We start from the raw sequence: 17,270 nt of genomic DNA on the forward strand, positions 1-17,270 counted from the left end.
CCTTCCATTTGAGAGAGAAGGTTCTCTCGGAGGAAGACGTATTGGAGGAAAGATGGGACATTTCTAGAAGGTCCGGGTAACGTTCTCCTGGCCCAATCCGGGGCAATTAGGATCATACGGCTCCCGAACCGTCTCAACCTCCTGATGACCTGAGGAATGACGGGGATCGGAGGGAACGCATACAGTAGTGGGAAGTTCCACTCCACCACGAACGCGTCCCATAAGGTACCTCTCGGGGAAATTCCGTTGAGCAATACTTTTCGCACTTTCGGTTGGTACTGGTCGCAAATAAGTCTACCTGAGGGGTTATCCAAAGGGCGAAGAGCTCTAGAATGACTTCCTGAGCCAGTTCCCATTCGTGGGAGACACCGTCCTCTGCCTGCTCAGAGCATCTGCCGTCATTCTGTTCCCCGGCTAGATCAACTGCCGTTAGAGATTCCTTCTTGAATTGCCCAATACCAGAGTTGCATTGCCTGTCTGCACAGAGGTAGTGACCCTACAACTCTTGTTTAGATAATGCATGGCCAATATGTTGTCCGTCATTATCAGGACATTCTTGCCTCTGACAGAAGGAAGGAAAGCCTTCAGCGCTAGTCTGATTGCTCTCAGCGCCAAAAGATTGATGTGTAGTTTGGATTCCGATGGAGACCAACGACCGCCGATTGTCAGATCGTTGGCGTGAGCTCCCCACCCCTTGAGTGAGGTGTCCGTCACTACTGTGATCTCCGGCCATGGTTGCCAAAAAGGTTCCCCTTTTAGGATGTTCCCTGTACAAGTCCACCATGCAAGGTCCTGTCGAACCTTGTTCGGAATCTGGAGAAGATCCGTCATTTGACCTGAGAACTGGGACCATTGAGTCTTTAACGCCCACTGCAGGGATCTCATTCTCAAGCGTACCTCTGGCACCAGGAAGATGCAGGATGCCATGAGGCCGAGCAACCTTAAAAAGTCGTAAGCCTTGAGATTTTGGGCATTCTGGAATTTGGAAACCATCTGAAGAATGTCTTGAGCCCTCGACTTGGGAGGCAAGTTCGTTCCCAAGGATGTGTCCAATACAGCTCCTATGTACTGAAGCTGTTGGGACGGTGTCATTTGGGACTTCTTGAAATTGAGGGAGAAGACCAGTTTGTGGAGGAAGTGGCAGGTGACTTTCAGATGATCCAGTGCTTGTTCGGCAGAACGCGCCCTGATCAACCAATCGTCCAGGTAGGGGTAGACATGAATCCCCCTCTCCTGAGGTGCGCTGCCACCACTACCATTTACTTGGTGAAGAACCTCGGGCGGAGGTCAGCCCGAATGGCAGGACTCGAAACTGATAGTGTGAGTCGCCAACTACGAACCTCAGGTATTTCCAGTGCTTGATATGAATCAGCACATGTATATAAGCATCCTGGAGGTCCAATGACACCAATCAGTCTTGAAGTTGGAGGGCCTGAAGGATCTGAGAAAGGGTAACCATCTTGAACTTGTCCTTCCGGAGGAACTTGTTCAAGTTTCTTAAATCCAAGATGGGTCTCAATCCTCCATCCTTTTTGGGGATCAAAAAATATGGGGAGTACCATCCCTTGTTCCTTTCCGCTGCAGGTACTGGTTCTATAGCACCTTTCTCCAGCAGGGTTAGTATTTCCTGCAGTAGGAGCGGATCCGAAGACTTCAATGGGTGTCTTCCTGGTGGATTGCTTTGAGGTTGCGTTCGAAATAATAGCCCATGGTTACTGCCTTACTTTTCTAAGGCCCAAACATCTGAAGTAATGGCTCGCCATTCTTGCAGATGCTGCGACAGCCTGCCTCCCACCGGTGTCTTGTGATGCAAGTCATCAAAGTGGTTTTGTGGCGGTTGCTGCAGCCACTGATGGAAAAGAGGCTGGAGCTGGCTTTGCACGTATTGCTCGTCCACCGCGAGGGGCCTTTCGTTGGCCCCTTTGACTGGCCATGCCTCTCGTCTTCCCATATGAGGTGTAATAACGATAGGATCGTCCCCTCTATGATTGCCCTTGCGCACGAAAAGGCTGAGGTTGCCTGATACCAGCTCCTAAAGATTTGGCCGCTGCTTTTGAGGTCTGCAACCTCTCAAGGCTCTCGTCAGCCTTGTTGCCAAAAAGGGGAGACCCGTCAAAGGACATGTTCAGGAGACGGTTCTGCACGTCTGGTGCAAATCCTGACTTCCTTAGCCACGCAAATCTACGCATTACTGTGCTAGTGGCCATGGACCTGCTCACACTATCAACAGTGTCCAAACCAGATTCCTAGGGATTCCTGCATTTATTTATTTTTATTTATTTGCATTCATAAAGCGCACAGAACTGCCCTGAAGCATCGTGGCGCTGTTACAGCAGGCTTAAGCTTAAACATAAGATAGGTACGGAGTAAACAGTTGGTTGCAGCAGTAAGTTGAGATTAGAGGGTTATGCTTTGCTGTGGTTACAGTGCAAGCAACTGCATGTGGTACAGAGTAAACAGTTGATTGCAAAAGAACAATGAAATTAAAGGGTTATGCTTTGCTGTGGTTACAGTGCAGGCATAAATGTGCATGTGGATAGATTTTAGCAGAATAGAAAGGTTTTTTTCTGAAGGTGGCGTACGTTTTTTCATTCCTTAGTGAGGTTGGTAAGGAATTCCAGTTTTTGGGTGCGAGGTGTTGGAAACTGGATCCTCCAGCTCTGGATCTTTGGAATGTGGGAACATGGATCATGTTGGTGCGGTGGGGTCTAGTGGGTCTGGTGGAGGCTTTGGGGCCGATTCTTTCTGCGAGATAGGGTGGAGCATCCAGTGTGAGGCATCTATGTGTGATGGCCATGGCTTTAAAGAGTATCTGTTCCTTTACCGGTAGCCAGTGGGCATCTTTCCTTGCTTGAGAGATGGGTTCTCTTTTGGGAATGGTTAGCGCTACCCGGAGCGCGTTTTGCGTGATTTGGTGTTTTTTTATGTTGTGGGCGGAGGTGCCTAGGAAAAGGGCATTACAGTGGTCCAGTTTAGTACCAATTGTGGCTCTGGCGATGGATAGGCAGTTTTTGGTGGAAAGAACAGGCTTAACAGCGTTTATCACCTTGGTGGGGAGCGCTGAGGAGGAAGCTATGGCGTGGACATGTCGGGACATGGATAGTGAGGCATCTAGGTGAACCATAAGGTTTTTACAGTCTTGAGACTGTGATGGAGATGTTGAAGGTTTTGTACTGAGGAGAGAGTTTGTTGAGAGTTGCGCTGGTACCTACTAGGAGGATCTCAATTTTATCCCCGTTTGAGCAGAGGCCGTTGGCCGCCATCCAGGTTTGGATGGCTGTGTAAATTTTGGTTAGTGCAGTCACATCTTTATAGGTCCCAGTTAGCGGGAGTAGTACCTGCGTATCGTCTGCGTAGTTGGTGTAGGCTATGTTACGACAGTCGAGGTCATTGAAGAGTGGGAGGGTAAATATGTTGGAGTAGGGGCGGTACAGGAGCCTTGGGGGACGCCACAGTGGATGATGGTGGGGGTTGCCGAGGCAGTGTCTGAAAAGGCTTTCATGAGTCAGGCCACCCATGCAATGGCTTCTGGGGAGAAGTGCGCTTCATATTTTAGGTGCATGCCTAAGATATCGTGGTTGACAAGGTCAAAGGCTGCAGATAGATCCAGTAGGATAAGGAGTGCCGGTTTGCCTTTGTCCATAATGTCTCCAAGTTGTATTTTTAAATCAAGTAGGGCTGACTCTGTCCCGTGACCTGGACGGAAGCCTGACTCTTGCCTAGGATATGGTTGGTTTCAAGGAATTCCTGGATCTGCGTGTAGGCAACTTTATCCAGGATCTTGAGCAGGAAGGCCACTGTGGTGATGGGTCTATAGTTAGTAGCCACTTCAGGGTCGAGAGTAGTTTTTTTTTTTTTTTTTTTTAGAAGCAGGTGTACCTAGGCTTCTTTTAGGCTGTCTGGAACTGTGCTGGCGTTGAAGGAGGCAGAAGGGGGCGAGTGTTTCAGTGCAGTCTTTAATCAGACTGGCTGGGCAAGGATCTCCTTTGCAATTGGATGGTTTAATCTTGTTCATTATCTCAATAACTTCGTATTCTGTGACTTCCCTGAATTTGAAAGGGGTGGTGGGGGCTTTGGTGGGAGGGGGCCCCTTGCTGAGGGTGGGCAGGTGGTTAGTGGTGATGGTGGATTTGATGTGCTGTGAGATTTTTGTGGTGCTCCTTAATTTTTGCTTGAAGGAGTTTGATTGTGTTTAACAGGGCCAATTGTATGGAGTTGCACCATGTTTGGTCTTTAACAATGTCTTGTGATTTGGTGTGGTGAGTTCTTTGAAAATGGCGAAGAGTTCTTTGGATTCGGAGCTTGCGTTAGCAATTCTTTCATTGTAGGAGACTGACCTTGCTGTGATTATGGCTTTTTTTGTATTGGGAGGTGAAGGGGATTTCTGCCAGGCGTCAGTGCTTTTCTTTTCTGTGAGCAGAGTTCATTGAGTTCATTGAGTTCATTGAGTTCATTGAGTTCATTGAGTTCATTGAGTTCATTGAGTTCATTGAGTTCATTGAGTTCATTGAGTTCATTGAGTTCATTGAGTTCATTGAGTTCATTGAGTTCATTGAGTTCATTGAGTTCATTGAGTTCATTGAGTTCAGTGGAGAACCATGCATTAGAGGGTTTCACTGTTTTGGCTTTTTTAGACTGTGGGGGGGAGGCAATGGCGTCAATGGCAGTGCTTATGGTTTTCCTGTAGATATCTGCCAGCTCTGACGGGTCGGAGGACTTGAGATCTGTAGAGAGGGTGTTTAGGTGAGGTATAATCTTATTTTTAGTAAGATTTTTGGCGCATCTTGCCAGTGCTGGGGGGATAGGGCTGGGCTTTTTTGCGTTAGATGCGATGGGGATGAAGAAGTGAATAATGTAGTGGTCTGACCAGGGAGTCTGGGTGATGGAGCTAATGTCGATGTGACAATTGTGGTCGGCTACCCAGTCCAGGATCCAGCCTTTGTTGTGTGTGGGGGAGGATATTTTTTGGTCAAAGCCTAGTTCTTTTAAGGCTAGTGAGAGGGATTTGGCTGGCTCGTCTTTTTTGTCATTGTAACCTAGGTTAAGGTCACCCAGAAGGATGACGAGGTTGAAGGTGATGGTGGAGGGGGCGATTTTTATAGCTAGGGAGTCTATGGTGTCACCCAGGTTGGAGGTGATTTGTCTGGCCTCTAGGTGATCTTTCAAGAGGAGTGCTACCCCACTTCCTACTGAGGAGTGGCGGTCTTGCCTGATGGAGTAACCCTGTGGGACGGCAAGGTTGAGGGCTGGTCCTGCAGCGCTGTGAAGCCAGGTCTCAGTGATGGCTAGGATGTCGAGGTCCAGGTTGATTAAAAGTGTGTGAATTTCACGGACATGGGCAGGGATGGCTCGAGCATTGATAAGGGCACACTTTAAGTTGTGTGTTTTGGGATGAGGCAGAGGTGGTGTTGATGGTGCAGGTGAAGCAGGGTTGGGGTGCGTCAAGGCAGGTGTAGGTGGGGATGGTTTGACCATGAGGGCTAGCGTAGTTGAAGTATTGGTGAGATGGGTGGAGCTTGGTGAGTGATACTAGGGTATCTTGAGCGGAGACCCAGGAGTTGGTTCCTGATGTTAGTGGGTCTAGTGTAAGAAGTTATGCTAGGTGGAGGTGCGATGGTGTTGCTTTCTGTGAGGGAGGGTAGGAAGTATGTAGGAGGAATGTTGGAGGGGCAGCTGGTGAGCTAGTGATTTGACAACGAGGCATGGCGAGAGTAGGTAGGGGCTGAGATTATATAGCAGAGCCACTGGATACTAGGAGCGGCAGTCAGAGAGGGGTGCAGCTGGGTGCAAAGGCAGCAAACGGTATGGGGTAGGCCGTAGGGGGCGGGTGCGTCTAAGTGTGGCCAGATGCAAAAAAATCTGCCAATGGCGGTTGGTATGGGCAGTTAAGGTGTGCTGCTGGATGCAGAATGCAACAGTCTACGGCAATCGATGCAATAGTGTGGGGGTCAGAGACTCAGGGAAAACTGGATTTGGAATGCAGTTTGGGTGGCAAAATATTCAGGCACAAACTAGAAAGATTGCAATATGGGCGTCAGTACTCAGGCACATCTAAAATCGAGATGCAATGTGGGTGGCAAAACTCAGGCCCATTTAGGCATCAATATACGAAATGGGAGTCAAAAATCAGGCATATCTAGTTTCAGGATGCAATATGCGAGGCTTGCATAGCTTCCTTTCCATCCCTAACAATGCCTAGGAATCCTTCCCTTTCTTCCCCTTCTGGTATATGCTCCACCGCCATTGCAATACATTCCCAAAGAGTGTACGAAAACTTTGCCAAGGCACAGGTGGAGTTGGCAGATTTTAATGCCATGCTCCCAGCTGGAAATACCTTCATTGCCCAGCCATCCACACACTTATCGTCCCTGTCTGGAGGGATAGACGAGTACGCAAGTTTGTTTGAAGCTGTGGCTGCCTGTATAACTAAACTTTCTGGAGAGGGATGCGTAGATAGCTGGGGTCGCTACTGGCAGGGCGGTATTTTGAGGTAAGGGATTTATTCACTGGAGGAACAGAATCCGGCGTCTCCCAATTTTTGGCCACCCTATTTTGTAAGGCCACATGGAAAGGTAGAATTGGGTCTTCAGTAGGACCATGGTCCAATATGTCTGTAAGATCATCTTGAACAAATTGGGCTGTAGGTTTGGCCCAGTCCAAATAATCCACAACCTTACTCATTAATTGACGATATGATGGATGAGCATGTTCACCTGGCTCTGGTCTGCCAAATTCATTCTCTGGGGACGTATCAATACCACATGCATTGTGTAATGTTTCCTCTGAAATCAGGCATTCAGGAGCATTTGGAGTACCATATTCAAGGTCAAAGGGAACATTTTCTTCATCAGACTTCTCTTGTTCCTCAAAAATTGAGGTCAAGGATTTGAAGAACTCCTTCCTAGGTAAAGGCTTAAAAACCTTTTCTGGTTGTGGTATAGGAGGAGTGCTACCGGGTCCTGAATGTGACTCGGGTGCTTTTGTCTTTTCTTTGTCTCTTTCCAGCTGATCTTGTCGAGCTGGAAGTTTCGGCGTCGAGGGCTTCGGCGTCGATGTCGACAAAGGCGTCGACAACTTCGACATATCCGACTTCGACTGCGTCGACTTCGAGGGCGTAGAGGCACTCTTCGAGGACTTGCCCTTTGAGGTATGTTCGGTCTCGGACGGCGTCGGCGACCTCATCTGTCGACTAGAGCGGCTGCTCTGCGTCCTAGGTGGTTCTCTGGCCTTCCTCTTTCGACCACCCGGGCTCGAGGGCACGCGAGTGTCAGAGCGATGGCCCTCCCGGCTGGCTTCCGAGGAAGGCGCGGACCGAGGCTTCACTGTCAAAAACCTCCAACATTTTCATGCTAAAAGCTTCCCATTCTTCAGATTAATGTTTTGTGGAACATTTCATCATTTTTGTAGATTCGTCCGAAGACGAAGTGGAGGGGGATCTATGGCGTTGTTTCGATTTTTTTGTCGAAGACGCCGAGTGATGGGAATCACTTCGGGACCCCGGCCGATGCCTTTCGCGTCGAGGAGATATCTCCTCACGGGACCTCGACTCAACGCTAGAGGCTTTTCGGTCGGATGTTCGACCTACCTGCAGTTTTCCCCTCCTCTCTCGCAAGGCTTTTCCCGTCATCGATTGACACTTCATGCAGGCTTCCATGTTGTGGCCCTCTCCAAGGCACCATAAACATTCTCAGTGCGGGTCGGTAATCGACATTTTCGAGCCGCACGATTTACATTTTTTGAAACCCGATTTCGGGGTTGTGGTCGGCGTCGATAACGAAGACCTATTCGTTATATTTGCTATTCTCACAGAACTCGAGGCGCGCCGATTCTCCGAAGCAACGTACACTGCGGAAAAATTGAACTAAGGGCAACGGGCGCCGCGCGTGCTACTTATAAACCCGATGACGTCACCCTCGGCGGAGGCCTTCGAGGGACCATCGACTCGACATCGACGCACGGCACCCTCTGCCAAAAAATGTTTTGCCGAAGTAGCTGAGCTGGATGAAATACATCAAAGATGAGGAATACGTTGGAGGACACAATCCACTTGAAGAGCAAAGCTAAAGACACTGAGGTAAGTACCCCAAATCTGAACAGTACCTCTGGTTTGAAGAGTGGTCCCGCTGGATTCGGTCCTGTTGCAGCAATACAGATCCTGGGGACAAGGACAACATCAGGACTCCTCCTGCGGCAGCAATTTGGAGGTCGTCGGCAGCTACAGGCTCTTTTCGGATCAGCAGCACTTTAGGGTTGAAGCACGCGGGAAACAGCACCACCGCGGATCTTGGATACCGGTTGGGCTTCCTTCACTCATTGAGTCCTGCACTGTGGTGAGGGGACTCTAGCTCTGGGGGGTCCTTTGGAGAGACTCCTGGCGCTCTGGCCAGATTGTAGATGTTTCACTCCACTATGGATTTCTCGACCACTGGCACTAGTTTCCTGCAGCAGCAAAGAAGTACAGCCAGTCAGTGAAGATGGTCCAGTGGAGTTAGTCTCTGGGTTAGTTGGTCCCACTAACCCAAGAGAAGTAGTCCCTTCTGGAGCTTCTCTCATCGATCAGAAAAAAGGAGTTTCAGCACAGTAGCAAGGCTTCACCAGGCAATTCAAACGTCCAGGAGGATGCAGCTGGCAAGTAAGATTTGCACAGAACTGCTAAGTCTTTGTAGGGGAGGAGTGGTCCAAAAAGTGCTTGCCTTCATCTTCCTGACCAGGGTCAACCCCAGAACTTTTTTGCTTTACTAGTGGGATATTTTTCCATAATACCTCAGTGAGTGGGAACCTTTTTCCACACTCACGTGATCTAACTTTTTATGAGTTAGATTTTTAAGACTCTCCATAGTGTCTTTTTAAAGTTATCCTCTTTAACAACTTATTGGCAATAAGTGCATGTTGTTGCTGGGTTGCCCCAAGGGCAACCCTTTTAACTTTCTTGTGCTAACCTTGAGTTAACTACAGTTCCCAAGAGTACAAAGGATCTCTGGATCCCTTTTACATTTTGTTAAGTGAAACCAGCACACCCCCACCTTATGTGGAGTGCTGGGAAGATACAATGTATCCCTTTTCACACTAACAATTATGTTAGTGACAAGCTTACCTTCAACGGCTGGTGGCAGTGATACCTTGTATTAATTTGGTGCACCTTTACCGCGGGCGGTGTTCACAGCTGCAGTAAAGGGATCCAAGGGAGTCCATTTTACCAAAATGGCCCCTGTCATTTTATTGTTTCTTGTCCCTTCGCCTGACATCCAGTGCGGGAAATTCCTTTGTGTGATTGGTCTTCGGCGGGAGTCCCATGGACTCCCCGCCCAGGCTCCAGTCTGAGAGCAGGAAGTGAGGTAGGAGTCCAAAAGTCCCCAGCCCTTTGTCTTACGCCTTACTTGAATGGGGACAAATCCCAGTGGGGGGCTGGCTCTCCTGATTGGACAACCAGACCACCCCTACTTGTAAAATACGGGGAGAAAATGCAGAGGTTCTGTTGTAATTCCTGATAAATACTGTGAACCTAAAAGAAAAGAAATTGACCACTGGAACCAAAACCGAAGAGGAAGATTAAGGAAAAGCGGCTTTGACGATTTTCAGTGAGCGGCGAGCCTGCTGTGTAACTAGCACCTGCTGTAGCCCTTCCTACCAATCGACCTGGGGGCACCGAAAACGACGACCCCGACAGCCTCGTGAGACCCACTAGACTCAAGACCACCTGCATTTTGAGCCATCCCACGCGTTGCTGCGACCTTGCTTTGTTGCAATACCCCAATACCCTGGGACTTCGAGCCATCGTATGGGTGCACGGTCTTCCGAAACCCGAATCTCGCTGAAACTTCGTGGGCATCCTGGTCGATCGCCAGAGACACGAAGCAAGTCCAAAAAGTCCCCTCACCAGGGTGCTGGACCTTTAAAACAACAAGAATCCAACTGTAATTTTCTGTCTTCTTCTGTGCGCCATGAAAAGGCACCAAATCAGTAGAACCGCATTCAGCCGCAAGGGAAACCTTGCCTTCATCCTTCATCGATCCCTGCTGCAAAGTTCCTTCTGAGGTCTTGTTTTCAGTTACCTCTACAAGGAATCCACTGACCAGGTATTTGGCTGCAGACCCTGAAGTTCTCCTGCAACATCTTCAATGCTGAGGTACTGTGTTGGCTGGGGTATGTACTTACCTTAAGCCTGTTAGGATTTCTGTGTAGGTGTGGGGAGGCCTCATCCAGTGCACCCAGTCCCACTGCTAGAATCCTGCTAGGGTGTCTTCTGTGAAGCCCCTTGTCCCTCTTCTATCTCAGAAGTAAAGTACCTACCCCGTTTGGCCAGTTTTCCCAAGGAACTCTGACTTTTGCTACTAAACAACCGAGTCTGACACTGTTTCCCAGAGAATGTAAGGTTACATTGACTTTACTAGTCTTTTTAAATTCCTAGACCCAGTACACACACTATCTTCCTATAGCGTGTTGGAGTGGTTACCTAGTATCCCGTTAGGCAGCATTGCATGCAGTACCCTCTGGGACCACTACACAATTAGGACTAGAGGTGTTAGCCAAACCAACCTTTGGTAGAAGTCTGTACCTCACTTTTTGGTAGCGAGCTGAGCAGCTAGGCTTATCTCAAGAGTGAATGTAAACAGTACAAGTAATTACAAAAAGTACTTTCAATCACAGTGGTTAAACACTTATACTCAAGGTTGCTTGGTAAAACACTTAGTAATTAATTACACAATCATTTAGAAAACATTTCACTAGAAGAAGGCAACATATTATATACCAATGCACTTCAATATAAAACTCTGATTGAGACAGTTTGAGCTCCCCTGAAATAGAAGTGAGCAAAAGGGACAAGGTAAGTAGCATAGATCACATACTTGTTAGACAGCGCAAATAGTTTCAGTTCACCAGAAGGGTTCAATTCAAGTCAATAGGCCAGTAGTTTAGGCGAAAAAGATTCATGTCGGGTCACAAGCTGATTAGGCCTGCAAGTTGGGAAGGTTTCACAAACTTTCACCGCGAGAGTGGGATTCTCTCAATCGGATTGGCACAGTACCTCAGTATGAAGAACAAAATGAAGCTGAAGATGTTGGTTCCTGGCAGGTCCTGCAGATCTCACTGTTCCCGAGCCTCAGTCGTGGGGACAAGAGGGAGGACGTCTGGGGACTACTGCACTGCACGGGATCGTCGAAAAAGCAAACAAGATGGAGTCACTTCAGTTCCAGTAGCTGTAGATTAAAGTGCACAAGCTGGTATCCCTGTCCCTGGTTAATCCTAACCAGCCTTGGGAATGGTATCCAGGTGTCTTACGAGTTGATTGGTCCCACCAACTCAAAGGAAACGTCGTCCTTGAAGGGGCTTCTCTGTCGAGATGAACTTGGCAATTCCGACCTGCAGCAGGGCTTCACCGGGCAAACCAACAGTCCAGGAGTTGCAGCAGCTGTCTTCCAGGTCTTCATCGGTTCTTTCATTCCAGTGGTCACCTCTGTGTTCCAGTCCTGGAGACTTCTCTTTTAAACATTTCTCTCCCTTTCATTCCAGCCGAGCGGTCACTCATCCAGCAGGGTGGCTGTACTTGCCGTACAGTCAGCCAGCCAATCATGCTAGAGTTCATTTGGGTCTCCTAGGAGACCGAGCACAGTGAGTTTTGGGCACCTCACTCACTTCCTGCCCACCCCAGACACTCAGACACTAGAGGCAGTCTTCAGTCCTGAAGCCCACCAAAGACATACGAACAAAGGGACCAAAACTTTTTTGGCGCGCAGAGAAACACTAGAAGGACCTTTCCAAAAAGAAACTACAAAAAAAGAAGGCCGGCACATGTTTAAACAAAGGGGCTTAAGGCGCCATCTTGAAAAACAGCTCCCGTGATTTTTAGCTACCAGTGTTCGCGGAGGGGAAAAATCATGGTTCGTTGTAAAACCACTGCCGCCAGCCATTTCGATAGAAAAGGGTAGCATTTGACTGCTACGTGAGTTTCTAGACATGGGGGATACTAGTTAACCCCTCCAGCACTCTATAGGAAGATTGTGTGTGCTGGGTCTAGGAATTTAAAGACACTAGTAAAGTCAATTTAACTTTACATTCTCTGGGAAACAGTTTATCCAAGAGAAGGTATTTAAACCTTTGGGGAATCTAAAAAGACAACCCTGTGTCACTGCACTGAGGGTGCTGTGTAACACGAAAAGATGCCTATGGAGTTATCTTAAAACTCCATAATCAAAGAACACAAGAGTAAAAGACACATCAAAATACATGAAAGAGTGGGGAAAAAAGGCTCACTCGTTCCAGGTTAAAAACAAATCCAAGTCCTCAAAATCCAGCCAAGTTGCTGGGAGTCTAAGGTGAAGGGAATTAGCACATTTTTGAGAATTATCCCCAACAGTTGTAGTCAGGAGGTCTCAAGACTGGAGTTTGACAAAGGGCATTTGTCAGTCCTTCAAAAGCCTTTGTGCACTCATTCCACACCACCTTCTTGGGGAATTTGGTTGAGGAGATCACATTCAAGGGAGATGCTATGGTCCCATAGTTCTCCATGAAGTTCCTGTAATACCCAGTGAAAGATAGGAAGGCTCTCACCTGGGTCTGAGTTGTAGGGGTGGCCCAGTCTTGTACAGCTTGTACTTTGCTAGGTAATGGCCTTATTTCACCTCCTCCTACCTCATGTCTAAGGTAGACCAATTTGACATTTACTAGTCTTTATGGTCGGATGGGACTGTTCCAGAGCCTGCAAAACATATCCCAGGTGGTGAAGAAGCTCTTCACAAGTGGGGCTGAACACTGCAATGTCATCCAAGTATGCCATGTATAAGTCCACTAACCCATTCAGCACTTGATTCATAATTCTCAGAAATGAAGATGGTGCCTTTGAGTCCAAAAAGGCATAACCTTAAACTAGTAGAGGACTCCTAGGGTGGAACATGCAGTTCTCCTTGGCATGGTCTGTCAGGGCTATTTGCCAATAGCCTGAGGTCATGTTAAATGTACTGAGGAACTTGGCTGGACCATGTTTGTCCACCAGCTCATCAGTCCTGGGTAAAGGATGGGCATCAGTCGTGGTGACTGCATCAAGAGCTCTATAGTCCACACAGAACCTCAACTCTTTGGTTCCTGCTTTTGGCACTAGTGCAACTGGACTAGCCCATGGCCTTGTAGATGGCTCTATAACCCCAAGATCAAGCCTCTTCTTGACCTCTTTTATGTAGCTTCTTTTGTCAGATATCCTGTAAACCCCTTTTGACAGGGAGACTGTCACCAGTGAGATTATCATGCTGGCCCCAAGGGGTCAAGCCTGGTGTTAGTGAAAACAGGGAGGCAAACTGATTCAGAGCTCCTGTTGTTGCAGAGTCAAATCTGATAAATTTTACTCCTTCAAGGGTCCAATCCATTTCTCCTGCAAGGCCCTTTGCTTTGTAAGTACCATAACCAAGACAAGCTGGTCTGGAGTAAACTCCATGTTGGCCTTCTGGTCTTGCCAATGTTTGACCAGAGCCTGCCCTGCTTTCAGATTTTCTGAAGCATCCATCATCATTAGTGCCATCCTCTTCCTGAGGCCCAGCATAAGTGACTCACCGGCTGTAGAGAAATCGACCCCTAATCGACCCCGAAAGGGCCTCCGACTGGATGACCATAGAGAAGTTCAAAGGGGCTGAAACCTTGACTTCTCTATAAGAGAAGAGGGACACACTGTCAGACGCCTGCGGCAGCAATAGAGGTCATCTGCAGTTATGGGCTCGTTTCGGCTCAACAGCATTCCGCGGTTTCAGCGCACAGTGAACAGCATCACTGCGGATGCTGGATACCAGTTGGGCTTCGTTCACTCATTAACCTGCACTATGGTGAGGGGACTTGTGCTCTGGTCGTCCTGCTTCTGGAGAGTCCTTAGGAGACTCCTGCAGCTTCTGGCCGGATTGTAGAGGTTGCACTTTACTACAGATTTCTCGAACCCTGGCACTTGGTTCCTGCCGCAGCAAAGAAGTACAGCCAGTCGGGGAAGATGATCCAGTGGAATTAATTTTGGTAGCCTCCCTCACTTCCTGCCCTTCGACACACTGGAGCCAGAAACTGTTTCAGGACTGAAGCCAGTAAAAGACAAAACGAACAAAGGGCTCAAAACTGGCTTGGCGCACAGAGTAAAACCCAAGACTGACCTCAAAAACAGAAAATTGCGAAAAAAGAAGACCAGGGCCATTTTGACAAAATGGTCGACCATCAGTGTTAAACTGCAGCTGAGGGTTCAGCCTGCGGTAGAAAAGCACAATGGTAGGAAAAGGTGCTGTGTATCACCATACAAAAGTAGATGCCTATGGAGTTTGTCAGACTAAGGTAACAATCAAAATAAGGTCAAAACCCATGAGTGAAAAAAGTTTTCACTCACTCAAGGGTAAGAATTAAGTCCTAAAGTCCAGCAAAAGAGCTGGGGGTCTCCAAGGTTGAAGGGAATTAGCAAAGAAATGAGAATCCTCCCAAACACTCAGTCACTGGTTGGTGCAAGCAATTGGTACAGGTAGAAGGGTAGGGTACCTCATGATTATTACGTCACTTTCAAGCCAATTCCATCTCCCAAAAGGAAATACTGGATTTTAAGTCTAAAGAGGGGTTAGTGCAATTTACAAACAGCAACCACAACTTTAGAAGAAAGCTGCAGACTAAGACTTACTTTGCAAACTCAAGCAAAAGCATCAACGACTAATCACACGCAATTTTATGTGACAGTTTCAAAGAGATTTAATTTACCAGAGGTTCTGTCCTTGTTTGGGTACCGTGGTTTCTATCGACATACAGCCAGACGTCGAATCCGTACTGTCAGCCAAAACCTCAGTTTCCATCTCATCAGCCAAAGCCTCAGCTTCCATCTTATCTGGAAGATGAAAAACAAATAAAATGCTTCCAATCATGATCAACTAGCATAGCTATACCATGAGGACTTCTCAAATAAAAGCTAGACAAAAACCAAAAAACAATCCTAATCTCACAGAAGGATGGACAGCGGAATAAACAGGTCTCGGATCACAGGTTTCACACATCGATTCCCAAACAAGAAAATCTAAGTTAACTATAGAAACATTGTGTCAGGAGGCATCACCCGAGTCTTGTGTCAGCACCCTGATCTATGAAATACATAATCAGTTCCTTGCAACCTTCGCTTGCCTTAATATGTTCTAGCAGCTAAGGCACTTTTCCCCATAGGTGCCTGAGGGCCATAGAAATGGTCAATCTTACAGATAAAGCAGTGTGCAAGTTTAATTCACTACTTAGCACCAGACAATGTCGGTCTTTTGTTTTCCCTTTTTAAAATGATATATTATTTTAAATTGTATTTGTGGTGATATTATGTATTCCCAATAATGAGTTTGATTGGAAATGTGTGACCCTAAAAAGTCACATTTTATGTTCACTACGCCAAGCAAGCATGCCTTCCATAAGGACTTGTTCCAGATCTTATCACAGTATTTTCCATGGTGTGTAAGCCTTAAAAGAACATTTACAAAACTCAAAATGTATTTTGAAGGCCGCCTGCTTTGCATACTAAAACTTACAATCTTAGATTCAAGAGAAGGAAAAACTAGAATAATTTCACTGACCAATATAGTAGTCCTCATTAAAAAAAAAAAAAAACTTGGATCATATAGTTATTTAGGGTTTGTTCGTTAGGCACTTAGACATGAAAGTAAAACAGTTTCAAAGCGCCCACAGGGCGAGGGGAGGCAACAAGGGAGTGAAATACATCACAATACACAATATTTAATCAGAGCAGGGGAGGGGACGGGAAAAAGGAAGGACAAACCTACGCCTTGCGAGTATTCCGAATGTGCAAGTGCTGGGGAGTCCGGGCTCATGTGTGAGCCACAGATGAAGTGCATGGGTTGAGTGCTACACATGGCCAGGGGCAACGTTAGGAGTAAGTGTGAACCTCCAGGACGGAGGGTGTGCCAAGGCAAGTGCCGAGGGTAGACAGGAGCGGGCAGATTGGGAATGAGAGGTCAGGGTCCCAGAGGATGCACAAGGGGCGTGAACACCAATCACAGCAACTGTGGGTTTAGAAGAGAAGGAGGTAAAGAGGAAGGTCTTGAGGAGCTTCTGGAATTTAAAAAAAGTCCTGTCAAGACACAGAGGCAGGGGGAGGCTATTCCATAGGAGGAAGCCAGCTGAGGAAAGTGATCGACCCACTACCCTCCGTTTAGCAAAACAATTTGCACACAGAGTTGGTGCTATAGGAACGTAGTGGTGAAGAGGGAGAGTATTTAGTCAGATAAAGTTGAAGATATTGTGGTCCCCCGGGCCCAGACAGCCTTGTGGATGATGCAGAGGCATTTGAATTTAATCCATGCAGCAACCGGAATCAAATAAAACCTTTTAAGGGCACTTTAACCATATGTGGAAGCCCTATGCACATTTCGGGACTGGTCTCAATCCAAAGCATGCCACTGTGGCTCCAATTAGTGCCCTTATGACTGCTAAGGTGGGATGGGTGAGGGGCTTATTCCCCAAGACAGTATGCCCTCTGTTAGGAGTCTATGCTGGCTTTTTCACCTGTGTAAAATAGTTCCATTGAGTGGACTCCATTTTATATGGCTGAGTCCTTTATCACCCCTCTCACCCGTTCATCAAGATGGGGTTGTAGTTGTTGCCTCGAAGCCTGCAGGGGTCCCATAACTATCCTTGGTCTCTGGATGAGTGAGAAGGTGACCATCTTTGGTCACTGTGTCCCAGCACTTAGGGGCTGTAGTCATTCTGAAAACAGTCTCGACTGGCATTTGCAGATTCTTGTCTGGGACACAGTATTCCTTCCTGTCTTTGCGTAAGAGAACCTTCTAGAATGTCTGGGTATTCTTGGAGGGATGGTCTGCCATCAGTAATTCTAGGAAAGTCAGACATTTAATATAGGTCAAACCTATTCATGGGGTGTAAAACCATAAGTTACTTTTTGATTAGTTTACAGTAAGTCAAGGGTAGTAGACCGTCAGTTATGCAGTGACACTCAGCAAAGAAATCACATAGTAAACCAACCCTGTAATCAGGATATTTTTCTGAATATTGGAACAGATGCCAGGAACAGTATATACCTATAACTACATTTATGATAAGGAACAAGTTACTTACTTGTAACTGTTCTCCATCATGGGTCTGGCATGGATTCACATGCTCATGAATATTCCCCCGTCAGGCTGGGACTCCTCGGTAAAGAAAATAAAATCAGTATCAGTTTCGTTTGAGCTGTCTTTCTTAGTAGTAACCAATTACTGATCTCTGGCTGCCCCCAGCCAATGACTGCCCTCTCCCTCAGCCCCGCCTCTGGC

The 17,270-nt window shown here is 47.3% G+C and overlaps 1 protein-coding gene across 1 annotated transcript in view; it reads right to left on the reverse strand.

Moving 5' to 3' along the window:
* The window catches only part of BAZ1B (bromodomain adjacent to zinc finger domain 1B), a 769,492-nt gene that overhangs the window by 402,538 nt on the left and 349,684 nt on the right, over window positions 1-17,270 (reverse strand). Inside the window, exon 10 of the mRNA XM_069614785.1 lies at window positions 14,707-14,830. Coding sequence (XP_069470886.1) covers window positions 14,707-14,830 — 124 coding nt within the window. The remainder of the gene's footprint in view (window positions 1-14,706; window positions 14,831-17,270) is intronic.

Source organism: Ambystoma mexicanum, chromosome 9, assembly GCF_040938575.1.
Source record: "Ambystoma mexicanum isolate Mex_15411 chromosome 9, UKY_AmexF1_1, whole genome shotgun sequence".
Classification (NCBI taxonomy): Eukaryota; Metazoa; Chordata; class Amphibia; order Caudata; family Ambystomatidae; genus Ambystoma; species Ambystoma mexicanum.